The 26,549-nt window shown below is 40.2% G+C and overlaps 2 protein-coding genes across 2 annotated transcripts; one reads left to right on the forward strand and one right to left on the reverse strand.

The window, feature by feature from the left end:
- Window positions 1-243: 243 nt before the first annotated feature.
- Window positions 244-2,571, reverse strand: LOC128740119 (uncharacterized). Its single transcript, XM_053835630.1, has one exon. The coding sequence runs from the start codon at window positions 2,569-2,571 to the stop codon at window positions 244-246; it is 2,328 nt and encodes a 775-aa protein (XP_053691605.1).
- A 4,424-nt stretch (window positions 2,572-6,995) lies between these two features.
- Window positions 6,996-21,199, forward strand: LOC128740120 (uncharacterized). The gene is made up of 3 exons (XM_053835631.1): window positions 6,996-7,128; window positions 19,616-21,014; window positions 21,067-21,199. Exons 1-3 carry the CDS (start codon window positions 6,996-6,998, stop codon window positions 21,197-21,199), a joined length of 1,665 nt encoding a protein of 554 aa, XP_053691606.1.
- Window positions 21,200-26,549: the final 5,350 nt, after the last annotated feature.

Raw genomic sequence — 26,549 nt, forward strand, 5'->3', positions numbered from 1 at the left:
GCAAGTTGCACTTCAAATATTCTGGTAGTTGTCCACGAGAAACTATATCCGCGGGATTTTCCTTCGTGGGAACGTATGACCAAACAAAATTCACATTCGGGGCTGTAATCTCTTTAACTCGAGATTGAATAAACGGCTTTAGCATTGAGGGTGGTTTTCTTGACCAAGCTAAAACAATTTGGCTATCCGAGCACAAACGAATAACGGAGAAATTTATCTGGAGGGCTGGCAGTGTCTTTTGGGTCAGGCGAAGTCTTTTGGGAGCTGAGCAGCGCAAAGCTCTTTGCGCGGAATCGTCATTTCCTTCAAAGGTGCAATTTTCGATTTTGCACATAGCAATAGGACGGTACTATTCCCATCAGAATCAATGCTGCGAACGTACAAGCAAGCTCCATATGCATGTGCCCATGCGTCAGCAAAACCATGGAGCTCAATAGTTCTTGATCCGGAAACTAAAACTGGTCTAGGTATTTCAACTTCATTCACCTTCTGCAGGGCACGCGAAAACTGAGACCACGTCTCTAGAAGATCTCCTCCAAGCGGACAATCCCACTCAAGCTTAGTGGCCCACGTTCTCTGCATCAACCGCTTCGCAATCACTATCGTGGGTGATAAGAAACCCAAGGGATCAAATAACTTTGCGACTATAGAAAATAGGCGTTTTTTCGTTACCGGGTTATCATCAGCAATAGGATCAATTGTAAACAAAAACTTATCGGAGGATGGGTTCCATATAAGACGCAGAGTTTTGATAACCTGGTCGGCTGAAATCTGATTTAGATGAACTAGCTTTTCACGCTCTTGGTCTGGAATATCTTTAAAGATTGCTTCGTTGTTCGCACACCATTTGTGTATCGGAAAACATCCTCTGGACAACAGAGAACGGAGTTGATGTTGGCACTCGATGGCCTCTTCAATGGAATCTGCACCAGATATTATATCATCGACGTAACAATCCTCGAGAACGATGCGCGATGCATGGGGAAACTGCGAACCTTCATCTTCACACAACTGTACTAGTGAGCGAGTAGCCAGGAAAGGTGCTGATGATGTGCCGTACGTAACTGTCTGTAACTGTAAGACTCGTAAGCCTTCATTAGGATGGGACCGCCAAAATATGCGTTGAGCAGACGTTTGGCTGGGATTTACGAGGATTTGTCTATACATTTTCGCTATGTCAGCGGTAAATGCAAATCGGAAACGACGAAAGTGCAACAATATAGTCAATAAATCATTTTGTACAACGGGACCGACGTATAGTACTTCATTCAATGCTTTTACAGAAGGATTCGACTTAGCGGATGCATCAAAAACTACTCTTAGTTTTGTGCTACTACTGGTTGGACGTAAAACAGCGTGATGAGGCAAGTAATACACCAACTTACCGGGAGGGTCCAACCTCTCCTGAACTTCCTTGCAATGGCCAAGAGATTCATACTCTTCGATAAACTTGGAATATAATTGATGCAATTCAGGATTTCGTTGAAGTCGTTTTTCGAGGAATAAAAAACGACGAAGGGCTGACGAACGATTGTCGTCTAACAGGTTCACATTTTCACGGAAGGGAAGGTCCACTATGAAGCGACCAGAATCATCTCTGCGGTGAGATCTGCGGAAAATCTCCTCGCATTCTTGTTCTTCTACGTTGGGTTTCGTTTCTTCTACTTCTTCTAGTTCCCAAAATCGCTTCATCATTTCACTTAACGATTCAATTGTTACAGTGTTAACCGAGCGAGCATGCACAATGGACTCATATTTGTCGTTCACTTCACCGGAAACGACCCAACCTAATTCTGTTTCACAGAATACTGGTAAGCCTTCATCAATTACAAATTGACCTGGTTTCATCAATGCGAAAAAGTGGGTTATTCCGATCAACAAATCTACCTCCGAAGGTGAATGGAAACCAGGATCGGCTAGGCGCAACTCAGGTGGAATATTCCAATTCTTAATGTCGACGGGCTTACATGGCAGCTGACTTGTGATTCTAGGAACGACTAGGCACTTCAATGTTGTCTTATAATCGGTACACTGGGAACTCATGATAACGGAGACGAGTCGGTTCGCTTTAGACCGAACGCCACTAACACCGAGAATATCAACATTTACGGATACACAATCTAATCCAAGCTTGCGAAACATTTCGCTTGAAATAAGATTTGTCTGAGCACCACAATCAATGAATGCTCGACAGGGAATTGATCGACCATCTCTATCCATCACATTAACAACGGCTGTTAATAATAACACATTTGGCAGCGGAACTTTCTTGGGGTTCACCGAACAAGACGATGAAATCGACTGAGTTTGAACTGGAGAACCTGATTTAGGCTTCTCATCGGAACTTAGGTTGGGTTTGACTTGAAACTGCTCGGAGCTAGTCGACGGAAGTGTGGTGTTAGATACATCAAACGGAGCGGTCGATTCAATATGTAGTAGGGTATGATGTCGCTTTCTGCATTTACTACACGTATTCTTAGAGGGACAACCAACGAGACGGTGCCCACGGCGGAGACAGTTGAAGCAAGCTCGCAATTCTTTAACTTTGCTTAATCGCTCGGAAATCGTCATGTTACGAAATTCCGTACACTGGAAGTTTAGATGATCCTTACCGCAAATTGGCACATGGTGGTTTTTGGAACAGTAGTTGCGGCATGAATCTTCGCATTAGCAGATTTAGAAGGAAAAGGCAACGGTTTAGCATGAGCATGTTTCGAAACGAGCGGATTATCAGTTTCACAGCGCTCCAGAACGCGACATTGATCCTTTAGAAAGTCGAGCGTCTTTTGCAAATCGGGTAAATCACCATGCTTAAGCGTTCTTTCCCATAGTTTACGGGTAACTGGATCGAGACAGGATATCAAAAGTTTGTTAACAAACAACGCTGCGGTGCCATCAATGGGTTGATCCAAAAACCTTAACCCTTCTATGTGCTGGTTACACGTCTCAATCAGGGAGCGCAATTCGTTGTGTGATTCCTTTGCCATCTTTTTCAAATTCAAAAGCCCGGTGAGGTGAGAATCGATAATAATGCGCTTGTTCTCGAACCTTTCCACCAATATGTCCCACGCATGAGCATAATTATTTTCAGCGAGTGTTCTAGAGTCGATTATGCCGGCAGCAGCACCAACCATCGCTTTTTCGAGATGATGCAATTTAATTGCATCGGAATCTGTGCATCGACCAATTATATCCGAAAATAAAGCCTTAAATCGAGGCCAGTTTTCTTTCATACTGACCGTTAAACGTGGGTATTGGTGCCTGCAAAGGCTGCTGAGAAATGACTACTTGAGGGGAATGAGCCGTAATATAGGAAGCGATCGGTGCAACGGCACTAGTCGTGTGTATTACGGGCTTAGAAAATGTTTCGATTAAACATTCAACTCTAATCATTGCATCTGTATGCAATGCATCAAACTCGATGGTTTTATCATCTTGATCTTCGAGTTTGGCAGTAGGAATCACAGCAAGAATTTCTTTATGGAGTGCGGTAAACTCGGAATAAAAAGCATCTAACTTTTTGGAATAAACTTTCAGAACAGGAAGACTCACCTGAGAAGTATCTGCTTCCGCTCGCTCGATCTGCTTTAGCAGGGCAGTTACCTTGGCCCTTACTTGGCCGCGCTGGTGGATCAGCGGCTTCGCTGCCTCCATTGTAGTTGGGGTTGCCTTCCTGTCCGGTGTGTGGGCTAACGGCATCTGGTTACTTCACGACGGGAGCGCACACTCAAACACTGCACAGACACAGTCAAACTTCTTACGGTAGCTAATGCTCGCTCAATGTTCACGAAAGGTTCGTATTTTAACACGGAAATAGTCAAAAGTTCACTGTTCTTCACGGCAAGCGTCACGAAATGTTCACTTTTAGCTTGCTTTACGGAAAGTTCTCACTTAACTGCAGAAAAATACTCTTACGGAACGACGTGGAATTTTCCACTCAAGACTTTCACTGTTTTAGTTGTCTATTTTGCTGCAGAAACACTGTCACTTTTTTCACTGCGGATCTCTTATCCGGCTCGAAGGACCAAAATTATGTTGACGCCTTTGCGCAGCGGACACAGCAGACTGCTTCGGCGCAGTACTGTACACAGGATGGGGAAAGCACGCAAAGGACAGTGGCAACAGCGTGCCACACGGAAAGGATAGCGGTTATAGCTAACTCGGGAAGCAACGTTCTTAAAAGAACGATGCCTAAAACTCTTCAGACAATGAGCAGCTATTCACCACTAGTACACGAAACACAAATCCAATGCGGCTCTCTTCGGCTTTCTCAGGATACTTCAAATAAGGGAACACTTTATCCTTTCGATGTATACCGTATAATGGTCAGAAAACTTATTAACTAAATTGCGCTAGAGCGCCACTATTTATACCTAAAACTGCGCGCTACAGACGCTGCTGGTCGCTGATTGGCTGGGGGCTGATTGGCTGATCGTATGCGTGGTAGGTTTTCATTCGTTGTCCAACAGCGCGTACTTGGACGTGTTCGAACGTGTTTGCTTCCTCGTTGATGTGTCGTTCGCTTGGTCCCTGTGGTGGTGGCGTGATGCTTTGCTGCGCGTAGATGAATTTGACGTTGCATGGAATATTCCGTTCGCTACCGCGAACAGTCGTAAACAGAAGAAAAAAAGAGATTAGAAAAATTCAAACTGTGCTCAGTCTTCAACGCGATTTATTCTACTCCGTTTCATTTTAACTTTTCTCTTTCTTGCTGAACGCAGTTGTATGAGCACCCGCACACTGTGCTACTCATTGAGGAGAATGTTAATACACTTTGAATACGTTGATGCGATGCGCTGACGTATGACAACTAACTACCCGTAGCATGGGTAGTGCGTTGAGAAAAAACAACGATTGTCAGTAGCGGTCATTGCCATCAGAAAAATATTAATCCATTAAAGTTGAATCATGATTCTTCATTTAGTATATTCAGTTGAGTTTGGCTGCCCGTGAACGCAACTGCATCATATGGTTGGGCATGTCACAACGGCAACAATGCGAAAAATGTTATTTAGATATGACATTTGAATTCCCTTGCATTTGCTTCTTGACGCCCACCATCAGGAAAATCCCATTATAAACAAAGGTAATTCTCCGCTAAGATTCAAAATTTAACGACTTTTGATTGTCTTGACGCCTCTGTGTCTATAGTTTCTGTACGCGCACCGGTTGTTTTGTTTTCACGTTTACTGCTGTAGCTACCGAGAGGACCGGGAGCAAAACCGAAAGTTGCTCATTTAAAGAGCGTATTAAGAAGTTTTTCTGCGCGTCGGTTTTTCTCATTATGTTTAGTCTGTTTCTCATTGTGTGGATTTATTTCTCATTTCTGAAAGCAGTTCTGCTCATTGTGGTGAACAAAAAAAGTTGCACTTTTTGCACAATGAGTGAGGGAATAACAAGCCTGCTGTACATAATAGCTGTAAGTTATTGAAACACTAATGTTTCAAGGTGACCGAAATGTTAGGATTATACATTGTAAATATTACCCACCCTAACAAATTATCTTAATCGCGAGAGCACTCATCACACTTGAAAGTGAGTGTACCCAATCGATGACCGATGATCGTCACCCACACTGTGTGCTTAGAGAAGAGGCAACAGTCAATCTATAAATTGATCACATATCCTTGTTAATAATTAGTCTTAAATTACACTTTATCGATAGCAAACCTACGTCGCTCGTTTTTTCTCTTTATTCGGTCGATGACATTGACCTTGTGTTGTGCGGTCAAGTTCCCGTCAAGAAAAGGAACTTTGGTGATCAGTTCAGTTTTCTCATCGCGGTTTGGCAGATTCCTGCCGGAGTGATTTCTCGGGGCTAGCGAAGCGCTAGTGAAGAAAGCCCTTCGAAGTGGGTGGTACCATTCTATCCCGATCAAGATTTCTAAAACTAATCCATTCTTCAATGTTACCGCTGAATTTGGACAAAGTGATCTGTGGGAGGCGTACTTATGTGGTGACACCCTGTGAGAACGAAGTATTAGTGCGACTAGTTTGATCCAGACTAATTGGATCCGCGAGCAACTTGTGTTTATCCATGAGAAACGATTTACTGTCATACTACCGATTTTCATAGAGGCTCCGTTCCTCCATAACAGCAGTCGAATCTGTCCCAAACTCATCATGAGACAGCAACTCATTAACTGTATCATTTATTTGCTCCCACAAACTGTCAATGTGCTCCAATCGTACAAGCACATCGCTTGCACCATGCTCTTTATTGAAACCTTCGACGAATTTGTGAATGGTGTCATACGATGCTTGCAGTGCCTTAAGCCGATTTGTAATGGTTTTAATCGACAGAGATTTCCTTGAACATGTGGCGGGTTTTGACATCTTCACAGCGCCTCGAACAGGAAAGGAAATATTCGTTGTAGTTTCAGTCTAGTTTCCTAGCTTCGGTAAGAACATATACAGTGTAGCACTTTTTTTTCCATGTGTGGACTCATTACTGCGACCAGTATAGTTGATCTATTGTAATATCGCCCGGGTGTTTGCTGTATGACCTGCACTACATTTCTTTTTGTTATTATCGCTATTGAGTGAGCGATATGCTTATTAAATTTTATGCGTGCTTGCGTGTGTTGGGGTTTACCCTTCCTTCAAAGCTTGATCTACTTTACCCACTTATTCCTCGCTGCCAGCACTATCCCATATTATAGCCGTCCCTGGCGAGGACTCATTCGTACCTCTGACCAGTACACTTAACTATAGGAGGGACATTTGCACTGTCAAGAGGCTTCAGAGGGTAAATATAGAATTCAGCACGAAGGAAGGGTAAATGAAGGGGCCTGAGAATAAACCCATGCTAAAGTCACTTGACATCGAATGGCTTGATTCTACTAAGATTCGAACCCACGACCACTCGCTTGTCAAAGCAGACTCGGTAACCTTGCGGCTACGGAGCCCCCCACAGTGTAGCACTTACTTTACAGAAAAGTGACTCCCACGATGTCCTTAGTTGTGAACAATGGCCACCTTCGCCACCTTCAAAGATGGCCGCTCGTATTGCAGTTGACCTTTGGGTTGGAATCCACATGAAGAGCCGATATCTGTTGGATCCAATGATGATATCCAAGTGCCGAGACCGTAGCAATCTGATTCAGAGGCCAAGAGAAGCGAAGCAAGGTAGATGAAACCTACGGCAGGTGTTAGCCGCCGTAGCACCGTAAACGATGTAAATTTCGCCGAGTAATAGTAAATCTCCACAATGAGCCGACCAATGCACAATCTTGGGCAAATGCCTGCTGAGCTTAGTAATGGCTCCTATCCGAAATGTCCGCAACAGCCGCAATTGTGGTTATCCGTTTCCCGCTAAAGTGAGCGTCACTAGCCAGCCTAACTGCAATGGCGCCGATGTTACGCGTCTGGGTAGCGTATCGAGTTCCAAGCAAGAGCAGTATAGGCCTGTTCCCAGAGTGTTTTCCGTAATACCGGTCCGTGTGCTTCCAACAGATCCGGTTCGAAGGACCTTATGATCTCGTCCGGTTTGTTTCGACCGGATGGTGTATCTCTGGAACGTGAAAAATAACTCTAACCGTGTAGAGAGAAAACAACTTTATTTGACTACGGACAAAGTACAATTAAACTCGATATATTCTTTTACTTAATATTGCAATAGGTTTCAATACATCATACATATAAAAATTGATTCGCTTCGTGTCAACCTTCGTGTGTGGCGAAATCCAATGAGTTCTCCTGTTGATAGCTCATTCGACTTTGGTAGCGAGGGAACGTCCATAAACACTTGTAGAAAAAGGTACTAGCCAAAGAAAGTAATTTTCTCTTGTTTTTGGTTTATTCAACAAAGCCGTGTAAATTTAACTAATAATATTTGTAAAATTTACTTGTAATATTGGACTTGTAGAATTGTACTTGTAGATTTGTTATTGCACGTTTCTTTGGTAACAAAACGCGCTGCTCACTTTTGACGTAGGACTACGTCTTACGGCAAGTTTTGAGATAGGGTGTCATTCCAAAAAATCGAAAAATGCGAGCGTCACGAAAAATGAAAGGTTTTGAGCGCTAATAGCTCAGAGGTTTTCCTATCGATTTTCAATATTCTTACACCAATCGATCGGAAAATCTTCTAAGAATTGACCCAAATGAAGAAAAGTATGGATTCTTGATGTTGAACTATTGAAAAATTAAAAATAATGAACCTATGTTTTACCAGAATTCTCGCTTCGTGATTGGTGGAAGATTCTTTGCGATAATCTAAACCTATACCAATTTGATATCTGTGCCTGGGAAGTAAGCCAAAACAAGTGACCAGGTTTCCTCATTTCAACAAGATTTCTTAACACTGCGGTTAAACCTAGACCATTTTGATGTCCTTGCTTGGGAAGTACGCCAGAAAGAGTGACAAAACCCCCTCGTGCCAATAGATTTCTTACGAACGCGATTAAACCTAGTCTAATTTGATGTCTGTGTTAGGGAAGTGTGCCAGAAAAAATGATACAAGTTCGTTGTCCCAACAGATCGCAAATTCTTTACTGCCCTGCGAGACGATTAAACCTCGGCGAATTTGATATCTGTGTTGGAAAAATGTGCTACAGCTGTAGTGTTCGGTTATAATACGACTCTGTATGAAGGTGAAATTAGTCATCATCGATTCTGCCAATTTCAAAAGCAGTTTTTTTGTTTGAAACAAAAATTCGGTTTATGAAAATATATTCGCTGTGTTCAGATTGGCAAGAAGAATGCAGTATATACATTTTTATAAACACAATCCCGCTTTTGGGCCGAAAAGCTGCTTCCGAAATTGGGCTTTCCGACGAAAAGCCAATGACTGCTAGTTTCCCGTGAATACGCATGCTTACCGACCGTCTCATTAGAAGTGTATTGAAAAGATGTGCTGTTGATAAAATAGGATTGAATTGGTAAAATCCCTTCAACGTGGGGAACCATGGGTAATAAAAACAATCTTTAATTTCAGTAAGGTAGCAGGAAAGCAATAGTTTGTGTTCTTGATTTTGTTAAATTGTTTTCAAATGCACAATCTTTTGAGAATTGAACGTATGCAATGTTACTACTTTGATAAATGTTACATATAACGCATGTAGCATGTATATATGTTGCATATAGCATGTATACATGAAGAATCGAATGATTACAAGCATGAATACATGCTACTATCACTACAAAGAGACTTACGTAGTCCTGCGTCACCTATATATGCGGTCGTGTCTTGTACACAACCCCTCTGATTTTTTGATAGCTTGAAATCGTCACAGAAAGAATCTACTTGACTGTATGTAAGTTATAAGTATATATTATGCTTGTCTAGCACGTAAGCTATTGATTTACTTGACAAAATAAACGATATTTGCCCCCGCGACGGTTATAATTCATCGCGTACGAAAGGGTGGTAAGTTGATAATATGCTACAGAATTATACAAATTACAAACTACAAGAATAATATTATTAGTATAATATTACATAATACATAATACAGGGCCCAGCAGATTTGAAAATAATTATTTTAAGGTTTAATCGGAAACTTTGAAGTGCCTGAATAACGAATTAATAGTATCTCTCCGGATCCGAATGGCGCGTCCAGGACTTGTAACTGCAGTAAAGCTACTAATATGACCACATTCGATGATTTGTTAAAGAAAATCAGTACGTTTCAAACAAATCTCAAATATTTAGCAACATTATCTTAAAAAGCCATGTCGCTGTCCCCCAAGCAACACCGGAATAACTTCAAAACTATGTGACATACGGCCATGATTTGCAGATACATATTACGAAAATTGAAAAGAATTTCGGGAAAATTCCCAAATTTGGTGAAAAAATATCGACAGATAAAAAAGTTACGGTCATTTTAGTAAATTTTCGGATGCTAAAAATGATGTAGACCTTAGAGCGGTTAATCGAGTCCAACCGGCACTAAATATTGTATTCTTACTTTCTGATATAAAACGAACAAAATTCGAGGGCCGATTACACGCTTGAACTTTTTCTTCGTTACTTGACATAAAATAATCTATATTTATCTACTTAATATGCTTATGTTTTTTATTGTTTTTGAGCACTTAAATTCCTTTTTTATATTTCAGAAAACTGGAAACGCAATCCGAGCATTAGGGCGAATGGCTTCTCTTTCCGCAACACGAAGAAGTTCTTTCGAAACATGCGCCGAAACTTCTAGTAAAGAGTTATCTACATAACAAATATGTGTTAAAGGATTCAGTGTATTGTTCGAATAGCATTGTAATTGTAACCGTTGGTTTCCTAAATAAAGCACTAGCTTTGCAAAGCGCAACACCTTGTCATCATCTGTCATGTGCTGCTACTTTGTTGTGAATAGCAGAGTCATCACAATCGACTTTGCGTTAGTTTAAGCTTAGATTATTAAAGAATATATATAGGGTAAGGAACGAGTTAAGCAGTGTCACCTATTTTAATCAGTTGAACATAAATGAGCCAAAAACGCTTTTTTTATTCATATTTTCAAAATCTTTTGATAGGATCATCTTCACAAATCACTTAACCATACATTTGATTCACACAAACACAATTTATTGGGTTTCCGACAAGAAATAGGATGAATTAAAAATTGTTGTCCCAAATCGTACATTTTTCAGCTGCTGAAGGCAATCGCCACCTCGCTACTAACGAATCCATCACATTTTTCAGCACTGATTACAACCACTCTAAAAGTCAAGCACTCAACTGTCACATACCATATTATTCACTCTCTTTTTTCTATTATCTAAGGCTTTGTCACTAGCCGAAAGTTTTATTATTTTCTAACAAAACTGAAAACAAATTCTGAATTGACGGAACCTGTTCACCACTAGCAGCAGCTGCAGCACAACTGATGAACTATGGTGTTGCCAAGACACTGTTTCGGTTCTGGAAATAAGAATTTTAAGTTTGAAATTAACTGAAACCTCCTATGGTGAAAACGTGGTTCAATACTTTCAAGAGAAATGTATGTTCATAATTAATTTTTCTTTATTAAAAACAACACAAAAGACAGTACGCTGGAGTCCAGCGCCTCTATGGTTCAAAGGTACAAGTACCAGCGAACCACATGCCCTGGAGGGTGTTGTGGGTTCGAATCCGGTTATAATCTCAGATTACAGCTTGGTTCGACTCATGCACCTTCCAGCATTGGACAAAAGGTAGGAGTCAAAATGACTACTTGTCAAGCATAGCTACCAGTACCGCACTTCCCCTCCTTCACCAAAAAATTTTCATTTCTTTCCCCTACCGTCCCTTCATCAATTGTAGAACCATCGTTTCAAAAAATATTAATATATATGTATGACCGCATTTCAAGGTCCAGACTAAAAAACTTGAGATTAGTCTACAAAAGACAGCTTTTTCAATAATTTTCGAACTGGACTCCAGCGCCTCTATGGTTCAAAGGTACAAGTGCCAGCGAACCACATGCCCTGGAGGGTGTTGTGGGTTTGAATCCGGTTATAATCTCAGATTACAGCTTGGTTCGACTCATGCACCTTCCAGCATTGGACAAAAAGTAGGAGTCAAAATGACTACTTGTCAAGCATAGCTACCAGTACCCCCCCCCCCCCCATTCCTTTCCGCACTTCCCCTCCTTCTCCAAAAAATTTTCATTTCTTTCCCCTACCGTCCCTTCATCAATCCTTATGAACAGCGAGTGAGACGTCAAACTCGCAGTTTCCCATAAGAACACCAGAGAATAAAAGAGACGACAAATACCGTTTGCCGAACGGTGCGGTGACTGTATGCCCCGATAAACAATTTAGACAGATGGCATTTTACGCATCTATGCCGATACGCTATGCCGATTACGCATCAGATGCCGATTAGTAGGTCGCGGATAGGAACGCGAACTTACTGAATAGGGGGAAAAGTTCAAGGGATTTTTAAGGGGACGTAAAAAAATTCAGATTTCAGGATTGCTTAAAAAGCACCTTGCGGGTGAAAATGGGTTCGGTCTGTTCAAAATTAGTTCCGCCGCTCCAACTTTTAAAGCGAAAAATCAAAAGTTTAGCTCAACAATAGTGTCTTCCAATGGTAACAGCTTGAAGAACTAAAGATAGCAAGAAGATTGGTATGCTGATATCCCCCACTTAGTCAACCCATCGCTTGTAATAAGGTAAAACAATCAGTGACCCGCTTAGACTGCTTAAAACTAGTTCTTTACCCTACACCACTCTTCGCAGATTCAATCGTCAGTAAAGTGGCTTCTGACGGCAAGAGGGTTTTTAAAGCATTCTCATATGCATATGCTTAACTATATCATATGTTACTAACACTAGAGTATCTATATATAGAGTGGCGACAATGTCAAAATTGGAATGATAATTATCTGTCAGTGTTATTCCAATCGAGCAGACAACCAATCCAACGTGTATGCAGGAAAGAGAAAGAAAATAAGCATTGCATACTTTTAGGATGACATGTCGCCACTCTGTACAGTCGGTTGATAATTTCATTTCTATAATGAGAAATCATTCAATTTCTCATCAAAATGACTTACACCGAGCTCTTGTAAAAAAATGGTCAGCAATTCATAGAGGGATATTTGACAAATTGTAAATTTTATCCCAAACAGATTAAAACAGGTCACCAAGAATGTAAATGGTCCTACAAGGCAGTAGTTGAGCGAGAAAGGACATTTGTTTCAACTGATAGTTAACTGTCCGAATACTTTTTTGGCTGCATTTTTAGGCAATTCAAACTATATGTACTCTATCTTCAAAACGGAAAGCTTTTCCCCGAATTTTTGTTGTGCATGTAAATATGCTTTAGTTAAACATTGTTTTAAAAAATATGTGGTTCCATTCTTTGCAAAAATACTGCGCAAAATTACTAAAAGAAAAATTTATGCGCTGCTGTCCGAATACTTTTTTAGTCACTCTAACTAACACCTGTGTAAAATGAAAAGGTGATTTCTCGCGTCACTTTTGATTTCGTCCAATGTAACAATTCCACCGGAGCCCCCTCCGTAGCCGCAAGGTTACCGAGTCTGCTTTGACAAGCGAGTGGTCGTGGGTTCGAATCTTAGTAGAATCAAGCCATTCTCGATGTCAAGTGACTTTAGCATGGGTTTATTCTCAGGCCCCTCCATTTACCCTTCCTTCGTGCTGAATTCTATATTTACCCTCTGAAGCCTCTTAACAGTGCAAATGTCCCTCCTATAGTTAAGTGTACTGGTCAGAGGTACGAATGAGTCCTCGCCAGGGACGGCTATAATATGGGATAGTGCTGGCAGCGAGGAATAAGTGGGTAAAGAAGATTAAGCTTTGAAGGAAGGGTAAACCCCAATACACGCAAGCACGCATAAAATTTAATAAGCATATCGCTCACTCAATAGCGATTATAGCAAAAAGAAATGCAGTGCAGGTCATACAGCAAACACCCGGGCGATATTACAATAGATCAACTATACTGGTCGCAGTAATGAGTCCACACATGGAAAAAAAAACAATTCCACCATATTGAGAAAAACGAGATCGAAGTTCTTCGAATTGAATTTTAAATTGTTTCAAAATGAAATAATTTTCAGTCATTCACTCAACGTGGTTGATGAATAATAACATTCAATATTTAACGGAGATTTTAAAAATCTAATTAAAACTAAGCAGTTTTGGTTTATTATGGAAAAAGTTACATTGGACTGTTTACCATCTCATGCTGTACTTTGGACGGTTTGATTTTTCCAGGCTATTGCACATAAATTAAGCGAAATCACCGTAAAATACGTGCGTTGCCGTGCTACGCTATTTTCGAGGTTATTTTTCAATATTAGACCGCTTGTTTCACTTAAAATGCATAAATAATGCGAAAAAAAACTTTCACTTGCTAAACGTCCAATGTACAGATTGGGTTTGTTTTGATTTTTTTTTGCACTTTGGACATCAGATGAGAACGACCGAAGTAACAGTCAGTCATTCGTAATTCGAATGTGCACATTGGACATTTTGATAATGCTAATTTTTTCACCTCAAAATAATTCTATTTGGGCAGGTGTTTTTGTATAACATAGAGTTTAAAAAGAGCAATAATTTGTTGTGATAAACCGGATTTGTTTACATTTGTTACATTGGACAAAATGAAAAGTGACGCGAGATTTAACTAGTTTAGTAAACCCTGCCGCCAGTATAGATAGTGCTGATGACATACCACAGAGAACAGACATCCATTCAGGAACAAATATTTCGGGAATTGTTGGAGAAAATTTCAAATTAAAGTCATCTAATACACTAACGTCACCACCACTATAGTTTCCCAAAATACAAGAAGCAATCAGTGACGTAGCCAGGATTTTCATTTGGGGCGCCAAGCCATTTTTTTATTAGAGAAGTTTTAAACTTAAGAGGTTTACCCGTCTCTGGAAAGAGGCCAAGTTATGCAGAAAACCATTTATTTAAGAAATATATTTAATGCTTATGTTACAGAATGTGCTTTCGAATTAATTAATTAATTTATTTAACTAATACCAGAGACAGACATACAATTGTACCAGCGTTGTACCCAGAGTCCGACAACGTCACCTTCAATTGCATAGCGTCACTCAACAATGAAGCAGTAAAGCTTCGGTTTCAACAGAAGCAGCACCGTTTCAGTTTCAAACTGGCTTCAGTCAGCGTCCGCGAAACGGGTTTCACGTCATCATGACTATCGATTTAAACTTTTCATTTGTACTTTTCTATCAAATATTCAGAAGAAGGCCAGCAACTTTGAATGCAAATAAATTGAATTTAAGTAACATTTCCTACAATGCAACGCATATTAAAGTTAAGCTAGTCAATGTCGACAAATCGTGACTGACTTTCTGCCGTCGTCAATTGAAACAGCCACCAACTTCAACTGAAGCTCGCTTGAAACGTTCTGTTCAACAAATGAAGCAAGTCACTTCATGTATGAAGCGAAGGTAAGAGAAAATCAGTTTCATTTATTTGTTTCGACGATGCCGGGCCCTGGTTGTACCTGTACAATTGTATGTCTGTCACCGTGTACCACGATAGAATCACGCAAGCAAAGTGGTACAACGGTGGTTACTGTACCTACCTCTTTCAACGTTGTACGAAGCTACAACCACAGAACAGAAGTGGAAGTTCGAACAATCGTTCGAGCAAAACCTGGCATCTACGCTCTGGCTTAAAACTCTACCCATAAGAAAGAACTTTGACGGCTTTTTGTTTTGAGTGCACTTATCATTCAAAATCTCGTCTAAACGAAATTCCTCAACTCGTCTAAATATTTCAGCTTTACTTCGCACATAGGAGTATTTGATGCAAAATATTGGCCATAAGTCCAAAATGGAAAATGCAAATGCAAAGGCATCTATTATCACAATAGGGCCTACTAATCACGTTAGTATTGTTCTATGCCGGATTGATTGATATTTTTTTCACAGAGTATACTGTTATTTTGGATAGCAGTTTTCAAGAAGCATCCTATCGCTCGTGGGTATATAAACCTGAAAATCTGAATGAAATATTATTTGTTTAACTTAAGTGAGCATTTTCTCCGTAAAGGAGAATATTTTTCAATAATTTTATCCAGCTTTTTACGAGCCGTAATGGCGAACCGTATAATCTGTGTTAGTGTGTTCGTAATATTTGGACAGCATTTTTGACATTTCGTAATCGGCGCTGTTTATATTCCACCTAATTTGCGAAACGAAGTGGATATATTAGATCGTCACATCTCGTCACTTGAAAGAGCTGTTAATTCGATGGATATCAACGACGATTTACTTTTATTCGGCGATTACAACCGTCCTGGTTTATCGTGGTCGGCTCATCCACGAGCTGGTTATCTCTTTGTCGACCCTCTACGCTCATCAATGAATGCAGGCAGTGCTTGTTTGTTGGATGGTATGGCTTTGCATAGCATGTATCAAATCAATAATGTATGCAACCAGAATGGACGATTTCTGGATTTGGTTTTTGCGAATCAGCAAGCGTTATCAGCTTGCTCGGTCACGACTGCACTTGTTTCCCTCAGTAACATCGACATACATCATCCACCGTTGATAGTTACATTCAACAGGCCAATCAAAGCTCATTTCATTGAAGAATTCGATTCTAACAGTTTTGACTTTCGGCGTGGCAACTATGATGCAATCAACTCAGCTTTGAGAGAATTCGATTGGGTGACTATCCATGCGTGCAGCGACGCAAATGAAGCTGTTTCAGAATTTAACGCCAAAATTCAAGAGTTAATTCTTCAACATGTCCCCAGAGTTCGTCCGCGTCCTAAGCCTATTTGAGGAAATAGACTACTTACTCGACTCAACCGTTCTCGGAAATCAGCACTTCGTGCCTACCAAAAAATAGGAATCCTGCTACTCGTTGTCGTTTTATCACAGCAAGCAGAGCGTACAAAACACTAAACAGAAGACTCCATAGAGATTATGTACGTAAGACTGAACGCAACCTGCGCTCAAATCCAAAATGCTTTTGGAAGTTCGTTAACTCGAAGCGCAAAGAAGACGGGCTTCCATCTAGTATGTATCTGCGGCATAATGAAGCTACTACCGATAGCAGCAAATGTGAGTTATTTGCTGAGCATTTAGCAAGCCTCTTCAATCCTGTGTGTGCTTCGACAGACGAGATCGCAACAGCCCTCGTACATGTCCCTAGCAACATGTTTACTGCAGGCATCTTTACAATTTCGGACGAGGAAGTTGCTAATGCTATCGTCAATTTAAAACAGTCGTACTGTCCCGGACCCGATGGCATTCCCGCTGCACTTCTGAAAAATTGTTATGAGACTCTAAAATCACTGCTTGCCTCCATTTTCAACCTTTCTTTGCATTATCAACAGTTCCCTTGCAGCTGGAAAGAGTCTTTCATGTTTCCGGTGTTTAAGAAGGGCGACAAACGTAATGTTGAACAATATCCTGGGATTTCCTGTTTGTGCGCTTGCTCGAAAGTGTTCAAAGCTATTATTTACAACCATTTGATGTTCACCGTAAAAAAACTATATTTCCACCGCACAACACGGATTCTTCCCTGGCAGGTCTGTAACTACAAATTTAATGGAATTTACCTCATTTTGCCTGCGTGGGATGGAACGGAGTTTCCAAATAGATGCTATCTATACAGACCTAAAAGCTGCTTTTAGTGTTTAGCTGCTTCTGTTGCAATGGTAGCATGGTTTGAATCCTACTTACGCAATCGAAAAATTGCTGTAAAGTTGGGTGCATCTCAATCTGGCTGGTTCAGCAACAATTCTGGGGTCCCTCAAGGCAGCATACTGGGACCCTTACTGTTTTCCTTGTTTATTATCGATGTTACTAAACTATTACCTCGTGGCACACGATTGTTGTACGCAGATGACACGAAGATCTTTCAGCGTATCGAAACTCGCAATGATTGCAATAGTCTTCATGCGCTGATTGATTCATTCGCAGACTGGTGCTCCAGAAATTACATGTCGCTAAGCATCTAAATGCACTGCAATCAGTTTCCATCGTAAAAAGCAGCCTATGGTGCATGACTATCGCATTGATGGAATACTTCTGCAACGCTGCGATGTACTTACCGATCTCGGAGTAGTCTTGGATGCTCAACTTACATTTAGGCAACATTATTCCATGATTATCAGCAAGGCTAATCGACAACTCGGACTGATCATGAGAATTGGCAAGGAGTTCGAAGACCCCGGTACCTTGCGAACCTTGTATTGCTCGCTGGTGCGGTCAATTTTGGAGTCAGCCTGCGCTATTTGGGATCCCTATTACGATAATTGGATAAAACAAATCGAACGCGTACAGAAACACTTTGTTTTAAGGGTTTGCCGTACACTACCATGGAGAAATTCTGACAACCTACCGCCCTATACGGACCTGTGCCTCCTAATAGGAATTACACCCCTCGAAAGGCGACGTAAAGATATCATGGCTCGAACTGCTCAAAAAATCCTCTGCGGTAGCTATGATTGTCCAACCATCCTGTCGATGCTTCAACTTTATTGCCCTCGTCGCCCACAACGCCATCAACAGCTTCTTCGTTTGAACGCGCACCGCACAAATTATAGCCAGCATGAACCAGTTCGTCGACTGGCTCTAGCGTATAACCAGGTTGATTTGAACTTTTAATTTTTTGATTTTCGGTAGTTTTTGTTAATGTTCGATATTTGTAACTTTGTGTTTAGTGTTCTGTATTGACCTTTGTTTCTCCAAACGAAAAGATATTGGGTTTTTATGCCGGCTTGAAAACTGCTGTGTATGCATTTCAAGGCGGCTTTTCCCAATCATGAATATATTCATTAAGACATTCCTGTCGGATGAAGTTCTCAATAATAAATAAATAAATAAATAAATAAATAAATAAATTACATCGCACGTTTTCTGTCGGCACGTTCACCTTAAAACTAAAGGAACGTGCGGAAAGAAAACGTGCGATGTATTTAGGAAATGTCAAAAATGCTATCGAAATATTACGAACGTCGTCCGCCATTATGGCATGTAAAAAGCTGGATATGCATTTATGTATCCAGCTTCTTCGAGCCATAATGGCGACTGTCATTCGACTCAGTTCGACAATAACAAAATATATTTGTCATTATGTTTACGTATATATGTATGCACGCATGTACATATGCATATACAAGCATAGGTGTCACACACACAAACTAATTTTATGTCACATACACAAACCAGTTAGCACCGCCTAGTTAGCTTCGAGGTACGATGCTGGTCTAACAAGCCAGTCGTCGTATGTTCGAAGCTCGGCTAGGCGGGGCTTGTTCACGGTAAAACTAAAGGAAAGTACGGAAAGAAAACGTGCGATGTATTAGGGAAATGTCAAAAATGCTGGTAAAATATTACGAACACGTCCGCCATTATGGCTCGTAAAAAGCAGGACATATTTTTGGATAGAACTAAGTATAAATTCGATTATCTGAACAACCTTAAGCGAAAGTGAAATAAACTTTTTCCCACCGAAAAAGTCAATAAGAATAACATCACAGAACAGAAGTGGAAGTCCTAACGATTCGGCGATCAAAACTGGTAACAGTCTTTTTTGTTTTTATTTTTCTTTGGGAAGGTTTTCGTATAGAAGCGAATAACAGCAATATAAGCAGAACGCTCGCTGCCAATCGCATAGCAGCTTTTACATGCTTTTGTGTGCATTCGTATACGTGTGTGTGTTATCGTGGAAAAAAGTGACTCGCCAGGTTCGCTAGTATCTGTAGAAATCTGTAGCATGTACGTGTTTAGATTTCTACTTCCACTTCTGTTCTGTGATAACATGTTAAAGTAAACTTATAGTTGTGTGGTACATTCATATTGTACCGAGATGATGGATTTAAACAATCTCAATATACATTGTAAGCGGTCGGTACCATAAATACAATTGTCCTAGCATTATCAAAACATTAGCACTTAGTTCAGCTTTGAACCCGTTTGAACATCTCTTGAGATCATTTTAAAACTATAATAAGAAATCGTTTGATTTTTAATCAAAATGACTTGAATCGAAGTCTTGTAAAAAATGGCCAGCAATTCACACAGGAATATTTGGAAATACGTTAATTTTATCCCAAACAGATTGGAACAGGTTTTCAAGAATGTAGATGGTCCTACAAAGTAGCAGTTAAGCGAGAAAAAATATTTATTTCAACTATAAGTTAACAATAGTGATAAGTGCTCAGGAGGTGGTGTTTCACTAGCCATCCGCTCGCGAATCAACTCGCGTCAAGTCTTTCCGCCCGATTATTCAGCAATCGAACAACTCTGGATTAAAGCTGCGCTGTTCGGAGCGAACACTTTCATCGGTGTTATCTATCTTCCTCCAGATCGTGTTAACAATGTTGATGTCATCGAAAAGCTTATCAAATCGCTCGACTGGATCGTATCTCAGCTGCATGCCAAGGATAACATCATCATTATAGGCGACTTCAATCTTCGCAGCATTACTTGGCAGCTCAACACTAACGGATTTCTCTATCCGAATGCGACTCGCTCTAGTAACAGTGTTACATCCAGCTGTTTGTTAGACGCATTTAGTACAGCTTGTTTGGGACAGCTGAACAGGATATTCAACGAAAATGGCCGTTTGTTAGATCTCTGTTTTGTAAGCAAGGAAGTGACTAATATTAGCTTGACACATGCACCATGTCCGTTGGTCAAAGATTGTAGACACCACCCGCCTTTGCTATTATCTATGCATTATGAAGCTCGAAGTCCAATCATTAGTGCTAGTCCCAATAGTATATTTTATAATTTTAGTAAAGCTGACTACACCGCTATGAATGCCTTTCTCACATCTGTTCCTTGGAATGAATTAATCCGTGATCGTGACGTCAACCTGGCTGCTTCCACTGTTTGCAATGTTTTACTATATGCAATTGATCAGTTTGTTCCAAAGCGAATAAGAAAACGGCCTGCTTACCCTGCCTGGTCAACTCGTTGCCTAAAACGTCTAAAAAAGTTGAAAAAGAAGGCATTGAAAAAATTCAGCTTATTGAAAACTGCAACATCGAAAGCCCTGTACCTTGAAGCCAATAGGAAGTACAAAAGATTAAATAAGCGTCTTTTTCATATTCATCTAAATCGCTTGCAACGGTCACTCAAATCTAAACCAAAAGGATTCTGGCGTTATGTTAACGATCAACGAAAAGAGTCTGGTCTTCCTACATCCATGTATCACGGAGACATAGAGGCGTCGACAATAGATCAAATAGCATCGCTCTTTCGTGAACAGTTCAGCAGTGTTTTCCTTGATACTCCAGCCAGCCCGCTTGTTATCACAGAAGCAGCTGAGAATGTGCCATCCTTACCTGGCGTTGGCCCCCATTACTCGATCACAAGTGATATCGTTATAGCAGCAGCAAAACGTTTGAAATGTTCTTCGAATGCCGGCCCCGATGGAATTCCAGCCGTTACGCTAAAGAACTGCATCAATGCTATTGCATCTCCACTTGCATCAATATTTGACTGCTCATTGGCTACTGGTGTTTTTCCTAGCTGCTGGAAAAATTCTTACGTTTTTCCGGTTCACAAGAAGGGATGCAAGCGATCCGTATCCAACTACCGAGGAATTGCCGCTTTGTGTGCCTCTTCGAAGCTTTTTGAACTAATTGTTCTTGAATTTTTAACGCAGAAATGCTCGCCATATATCTCGCCAGATCAACATGAAACCCAAAGCGATCGACTACCACCAACCTTGTGGCATTCACTTCTTTTGTCATTCGCCATATAGAGAAAGGCTCGCAAGTAGACGCCATCTATACTGATTTGTCGGCTGCATTTGACAAAATGGATCATGATATTGCATTGGCTAAATTCGAGAGATTGGGAATTTCTGGTAGCCTACACTCCTGGTTGCGTTCGTACCTGACTGGACGGAATATGTCCGTTAAGATAGAAGATTTTGTTTCGCCTTCGTTTCCAGTTAAGTCCGGAGTTCCACAAGGCAGCCATCTTGGCCCGTTTCTTTTCCTGTTATATATGAATGACGCAAACTGGATCCTGGATTGTTATAAAAAATCTTACGCTGATGACCTGAAACTTTATTACGTCATCAACAAACCAAGCGATGCCCTCTCTCTTCAACAACAACTCGTAGCATTTGGAGCATGGTGTAAAACAAATCGGATGGTTTTGAACGTTTCTAAATGCTGTGTTATTTCTTTCGGCCGCAAACGATCACCAATGCTTCACGACTACATTCTCGATGGTACATCTTTAAAACGTGAGAACACTGTGAAAGATCTTGGTGTACTTCTTGATTCCTCACTGACATTCAAAGATCAAGTGTCATATGTTGTCTCCAAGGCCTCGTCGCAGTTGGGATTCATCTTTCGATTCGGCAAGTATTTCCAGGACGCTTACTGCCTCAAAGCCTTATACTGTGCTTTAGTGCGTTCAACTCTCGAATATTCGTCGGTCGTTTGGGCACCGTTCTATCAAAATGGGATCATCAAAGTCGAGGCCGTCCAACGCAAATTTGTACGCTATGCACTACGATACCTGCCATGGAACGACCGGAATAACCTACCTCGTTATGCTGATCGCTGCAAGTTAATCCACCTTGACTCACTCAGCGTTAGGAGAGATGTCGCCAAGGCTTGCTTCATCAGCGACTTACTAACGTCCTACATTGACTGCCCTGAACTTCTAGGCCTCTTGGACGTGAACATCCGCAGACGTGCTCTTCGTTCCCATATGTTCCTCGATATAGGGAGATCCAGGACAAACTATGGGATGCATGAGCCAATAAAAAATATGTGTCGTGTATTTGAGAATTGTTTCGAGTGCTTCGATTTTAATTTGTGTAGACGTGTTATTAAAAGTAATTTTGTAAGAGCGTTATCGGTGTGATGTTAAAAGATGTTTGTATTATTTGTAAGTAAATTTAAGTGGAGTCATTGGGGTTGTTTTTAACCTGTTGACTGTATATAAATAAATAAATATAAATATAAATAAATATAAACTTTTTTGGGAAATTTAAACTATATGTATTGTTGCTAGGCATCTAAATGTGTTTCAGGTAAACATTGTTTTAAAAATGCGTTGCCATTCTTTGTAAAAATACTGAACAATATTATCAAGAGAAAAATTTGTGCGCTGCTGTCCGACTACTTTTTTGGCTGATTGTTACGTGTCAGAGCGCAAATCGCGAAAGCGAGTTTCTCAAAAATGGTGTTTCCAAAGTCGATGAGCATGATTTCTCGAAAAAATCTAAAGCGATCCACTTGAAACTTTTAAACAAGTTATATTTTCGATTTAGCTTAGCTTAGCTTAGACTGATTGCACATATCAATGGTTGCACTCAGTGATTGACCCGAACCAGTGAAATTGCACAATGAATCAAGTGAATGAGGTTGGGAGTGACCGATCATCCTCACTGTGCAAAATTCAGTGACTCGATATATATAGGGTCAATAACTGCGCCGGCCACGTCCTTGCAATCAGATGGGATTGGGGAAGGAGTGTTAGTGTAATCTTTGCTGTTTTTGGGACCGTGTTAACCTCTGCATCCCTGCAAAGATTACAGGAAGGAGTTGTGATTTGTTAGTAAGGCAGGTTTCGTTGGATCGGGATTCACCTTGATAAGTGATATGATCGTTATTCTTTAAATTTATTTATTTTTTTAAGTGGTTAGGAGAATTATTACATATTTAAATATTTTCAAGTCGACAGTCAAGATAAGCCTGTTTAAGATATTTTAGTTTTTGTTTTAGTTTTACGAACAGATTTATACCAGAGAACATTTTTTTAGCTTTGCCTGGAAATAGTGTAAACAACAGGCGGATAATTGTTGGATCAAGGTAACGAGTAAAATGTGTTATCATTATTGGCAGCAAACTAAACTCAAACCGGCGGTCGTAGGGAGTTTTGCTATAGGTATCCGAGATTATGATGTTTCTGTAAATAGAAATTTTTTTGAGTACTGATCCGCGTCTTTTAAACGTATATTGTCAATATGTATGAAAAAGATTGACGATCGGGTATCTTAAACTTGAAGCACCACAAAAGAAAAAGAATGTTGGTTATCGATTATTTGCTAATCAGTTCACTCCAAATACTTTGCGAATAAATGAGTATACTAAATGACTGGTCAAGTCGGTCAACCTATCAATTGATCAACTTGAAAATTGAGCATCACTATGTCTAGCTCAACCGCTGCGTATATTCATGTATCGCAATCATACTCCTAAACCATTAAATAATGAATATGTTGGATGATTATATTCCATTCTGCGTCAATCAAGTATTAATGCGTATGATAACAAAAGATTCTTTATTTGGGAAAATCGAAATGGAGTATCCCGATGCAATCCGAATTGCTTCAGACGTGTCTCACATCCCCACAATCAGATAATCATAAACAAAAAGGTATCTGTCTTCATAAACCAAAAACCACCGTAATTTTGAAAATACCATCGCCAACACGTCAAATTGTCATTATCATACAAAATCAACGGGTAAACAACAGGCTCACTGTACACTCCCTCTGGTATGGATCATTAAATGCAATGATCTAATGCAAATAGTAAAGAAAACCTGAATTCCAATTCCGATACGTCCTAGTGGCTACTGGCAACCCACCACCAATACAGAGGCGAGTCCAAAATGCAAACATCTCCTGAAAACGAATAACGCAACAGCGAGACTAAAAAACCATTACCTGTCCTGTCTTGTAAAAAACATACCTGACAGAGCCCTTATAGACCCACTTAAAAAAAAAAGAGAAACATTTTGCAAAAGCTCGCTTTGCCAGGATTACGATGTTGCTCTGTTGCCACTTTTAAAGTTTGTACCTAGATTCGCGACTGCGAAGTTGCTAATATTTGTTTGGTTTCTATGTGAGAAAAAAGAAGAGGGAAGCATTTTTGCTTTTGTCATCATTCACACAATGACAGTTCGGCATGGGACCCCGTATAAGTGCGAACAGGCCTAATAATCCCCTTCAGCTTCGTAGTCGCGATTTGAGTTTGAGTGAAACCAAAGCAAGGTCAGGGATCTGTTAGAGTGCAAAAGACCGAAACAAAAACAAATAGACTCCCCGTACTCATACGCCACATGGGAAGTTCAAGAGAGTAAAAGAGATCGTGGTACTAATCCATCGCGAATTTTCTCGTACAGTGCGCAGAGTGCGCATCGCAAATCATATCAGAAACCGTGATGCCACTTTTTGCGAATAACAGATTTGATCGAATTTGAATCATTAAATTGTTATATTAGCGCTATTGGTAATTTTGATAAATTATTGTTAATTGCAAGGAAAACTGCACCATCCAAAGTGCGATATCGCTCATAAAAGTGCTATTCTGCATTAAACCGTTTCGGTATCTTCGGCGCACTTTTTCGTTATCTTCCAAGCAATAAGTGCGCCGAAGAGACCGAAACGATTTAAGCTAAAATAGCACTTTTATGAGTGATATCGCACCTTGGACGGCACAATTTTTCTTGCAATTGACAATATATAGTCGGTAATTGGTATCACTTTGAGATTATGTTATGTTAGATGGAATTCCCAATAACCGAAAGCATGCCATAATGCGTTATATAAAAGACGACCTGAGTCGATTAATAGCATGTTTCCCTCCCCTACCAGCTGGAACAAAATGTATTTTTTATTAAAAATGTATAACTTATCTCGCAATAGATGACCAAAGAAAGATGAATTTTCGTTGCTTTCTCTTCTCCTTCTTATCCTTGTTTTGGTTATATCAGGAGAGAAACAAATGAGCTGGTAGTTCCCACAGATAGCAGTAACGTATGTCCTATCTTGCTCACACCCACAACGTATCGCCTCGCATTGATACGGAAATAGCGTCTGGATCTTGCAAACTTTTACTTTCAATTATCATGACAAGAAGCACTTTATGGGTGTTTAATCCATGTTATCCACCCGCGTATCACATAGATTTCACTATTCCTACAAACTGCACTGCCATATTCTGCGACAAACCACTCGAAATTATAAAAATACTGCAGCACACACAAACCGGGCATCTGCCGTTGACCGTGCTGCCAGTTCTCTCTCTTAAACAAGTTATATTTTCGATTTGTTGATTTAATACAAGTTTTCTGGAAATATTTTCTAGAGATTAATCGAAGGTTAAAATTATTTTTTTTGGTCTGTTACCGTAACATGTATACAAATTTCCACTTTAAAGCAGTTAAAAGGTTTAGTCCTCTGAACTGTGTATAGTATAGCCTCTTAACCTTCCTAATGCATTAGAAAAAGATTTGAGCTTGCTCTCATTCTCATTTTAATTCGAATTTCGTTTTGTATTTTGAAATAATTCATTGCCGCAAGCATCAATTGATGTACCGCCAACTTCGAATCACATCTGCTTGATGAAATAAGACTAATAGAAGTAATGGAGACATTTTGGACCAACATGGTCACTTCACCATCGGTGCCGAAAGAACATCTGATACCTGATTCGCGACACATTGTTTAAATTTTAGGATAAATCATCTTACGGCACATCAAATATGATAAAATGAGACTATTGAAAGTATAATAAAGACATTTTGGAAGCAAATGACCACATCACTATCGGATCCGGAATATCCGGTACCTGGTTCAGGGGAACTCTTTGGATTTTGGGATAATGCATCATGAGGCACATCAAATCATATCGCTTTGATCAAAAGACCTTAATGGAAGTGCAATGGAGACATTTTGGAACCAAATAGCCACTTCAGTAACCGGGTTTGGGGTCAATTGATGATTTTAGGGTATATAAGCTATTTAACTTATAATGAACCGGTTAACGGGGTAGTTCTGGTTATATTGGGGCGGTTTGAAACAAAATCGTATGGCTCTGAAAACTACAATACATATATCAAACTAATAATGCATTTTAGAAGCAACCATTACCATTGGAATAAAAACCATCTTATGTGTTGAAAGCATATCGTGTATCATAGTTTCTAAGGTATTACACATTTTTGTCCCGAATAACCCCATATGTGCTGAATCATAATCCACCCAGTTAGCTTCGGGGTAAGATGCTAACCTAACAAGCCAGTCGTCGTATTGAGCTTGCTGACGTGTATCGTACGCACACATCGACGCGCGATTTGTTGTTGCTGTTCAAAGTAAATTGATATATACCAGGTATA

This window comes from Sabethes cyaneus, chromosome 3 (genome assembly GCF_943734655.1).
Source record: "Sabethes cyaneus chromosome 3, idSabCyanKW18_F2, whole genome shotgun sequence".
NCBI classification, from domain to species: Eukaryota; Metazoa; Arthropoda; class Insecta; order Diptera; family Culicidae; genus Sabethes; species Sabethes cyaneus.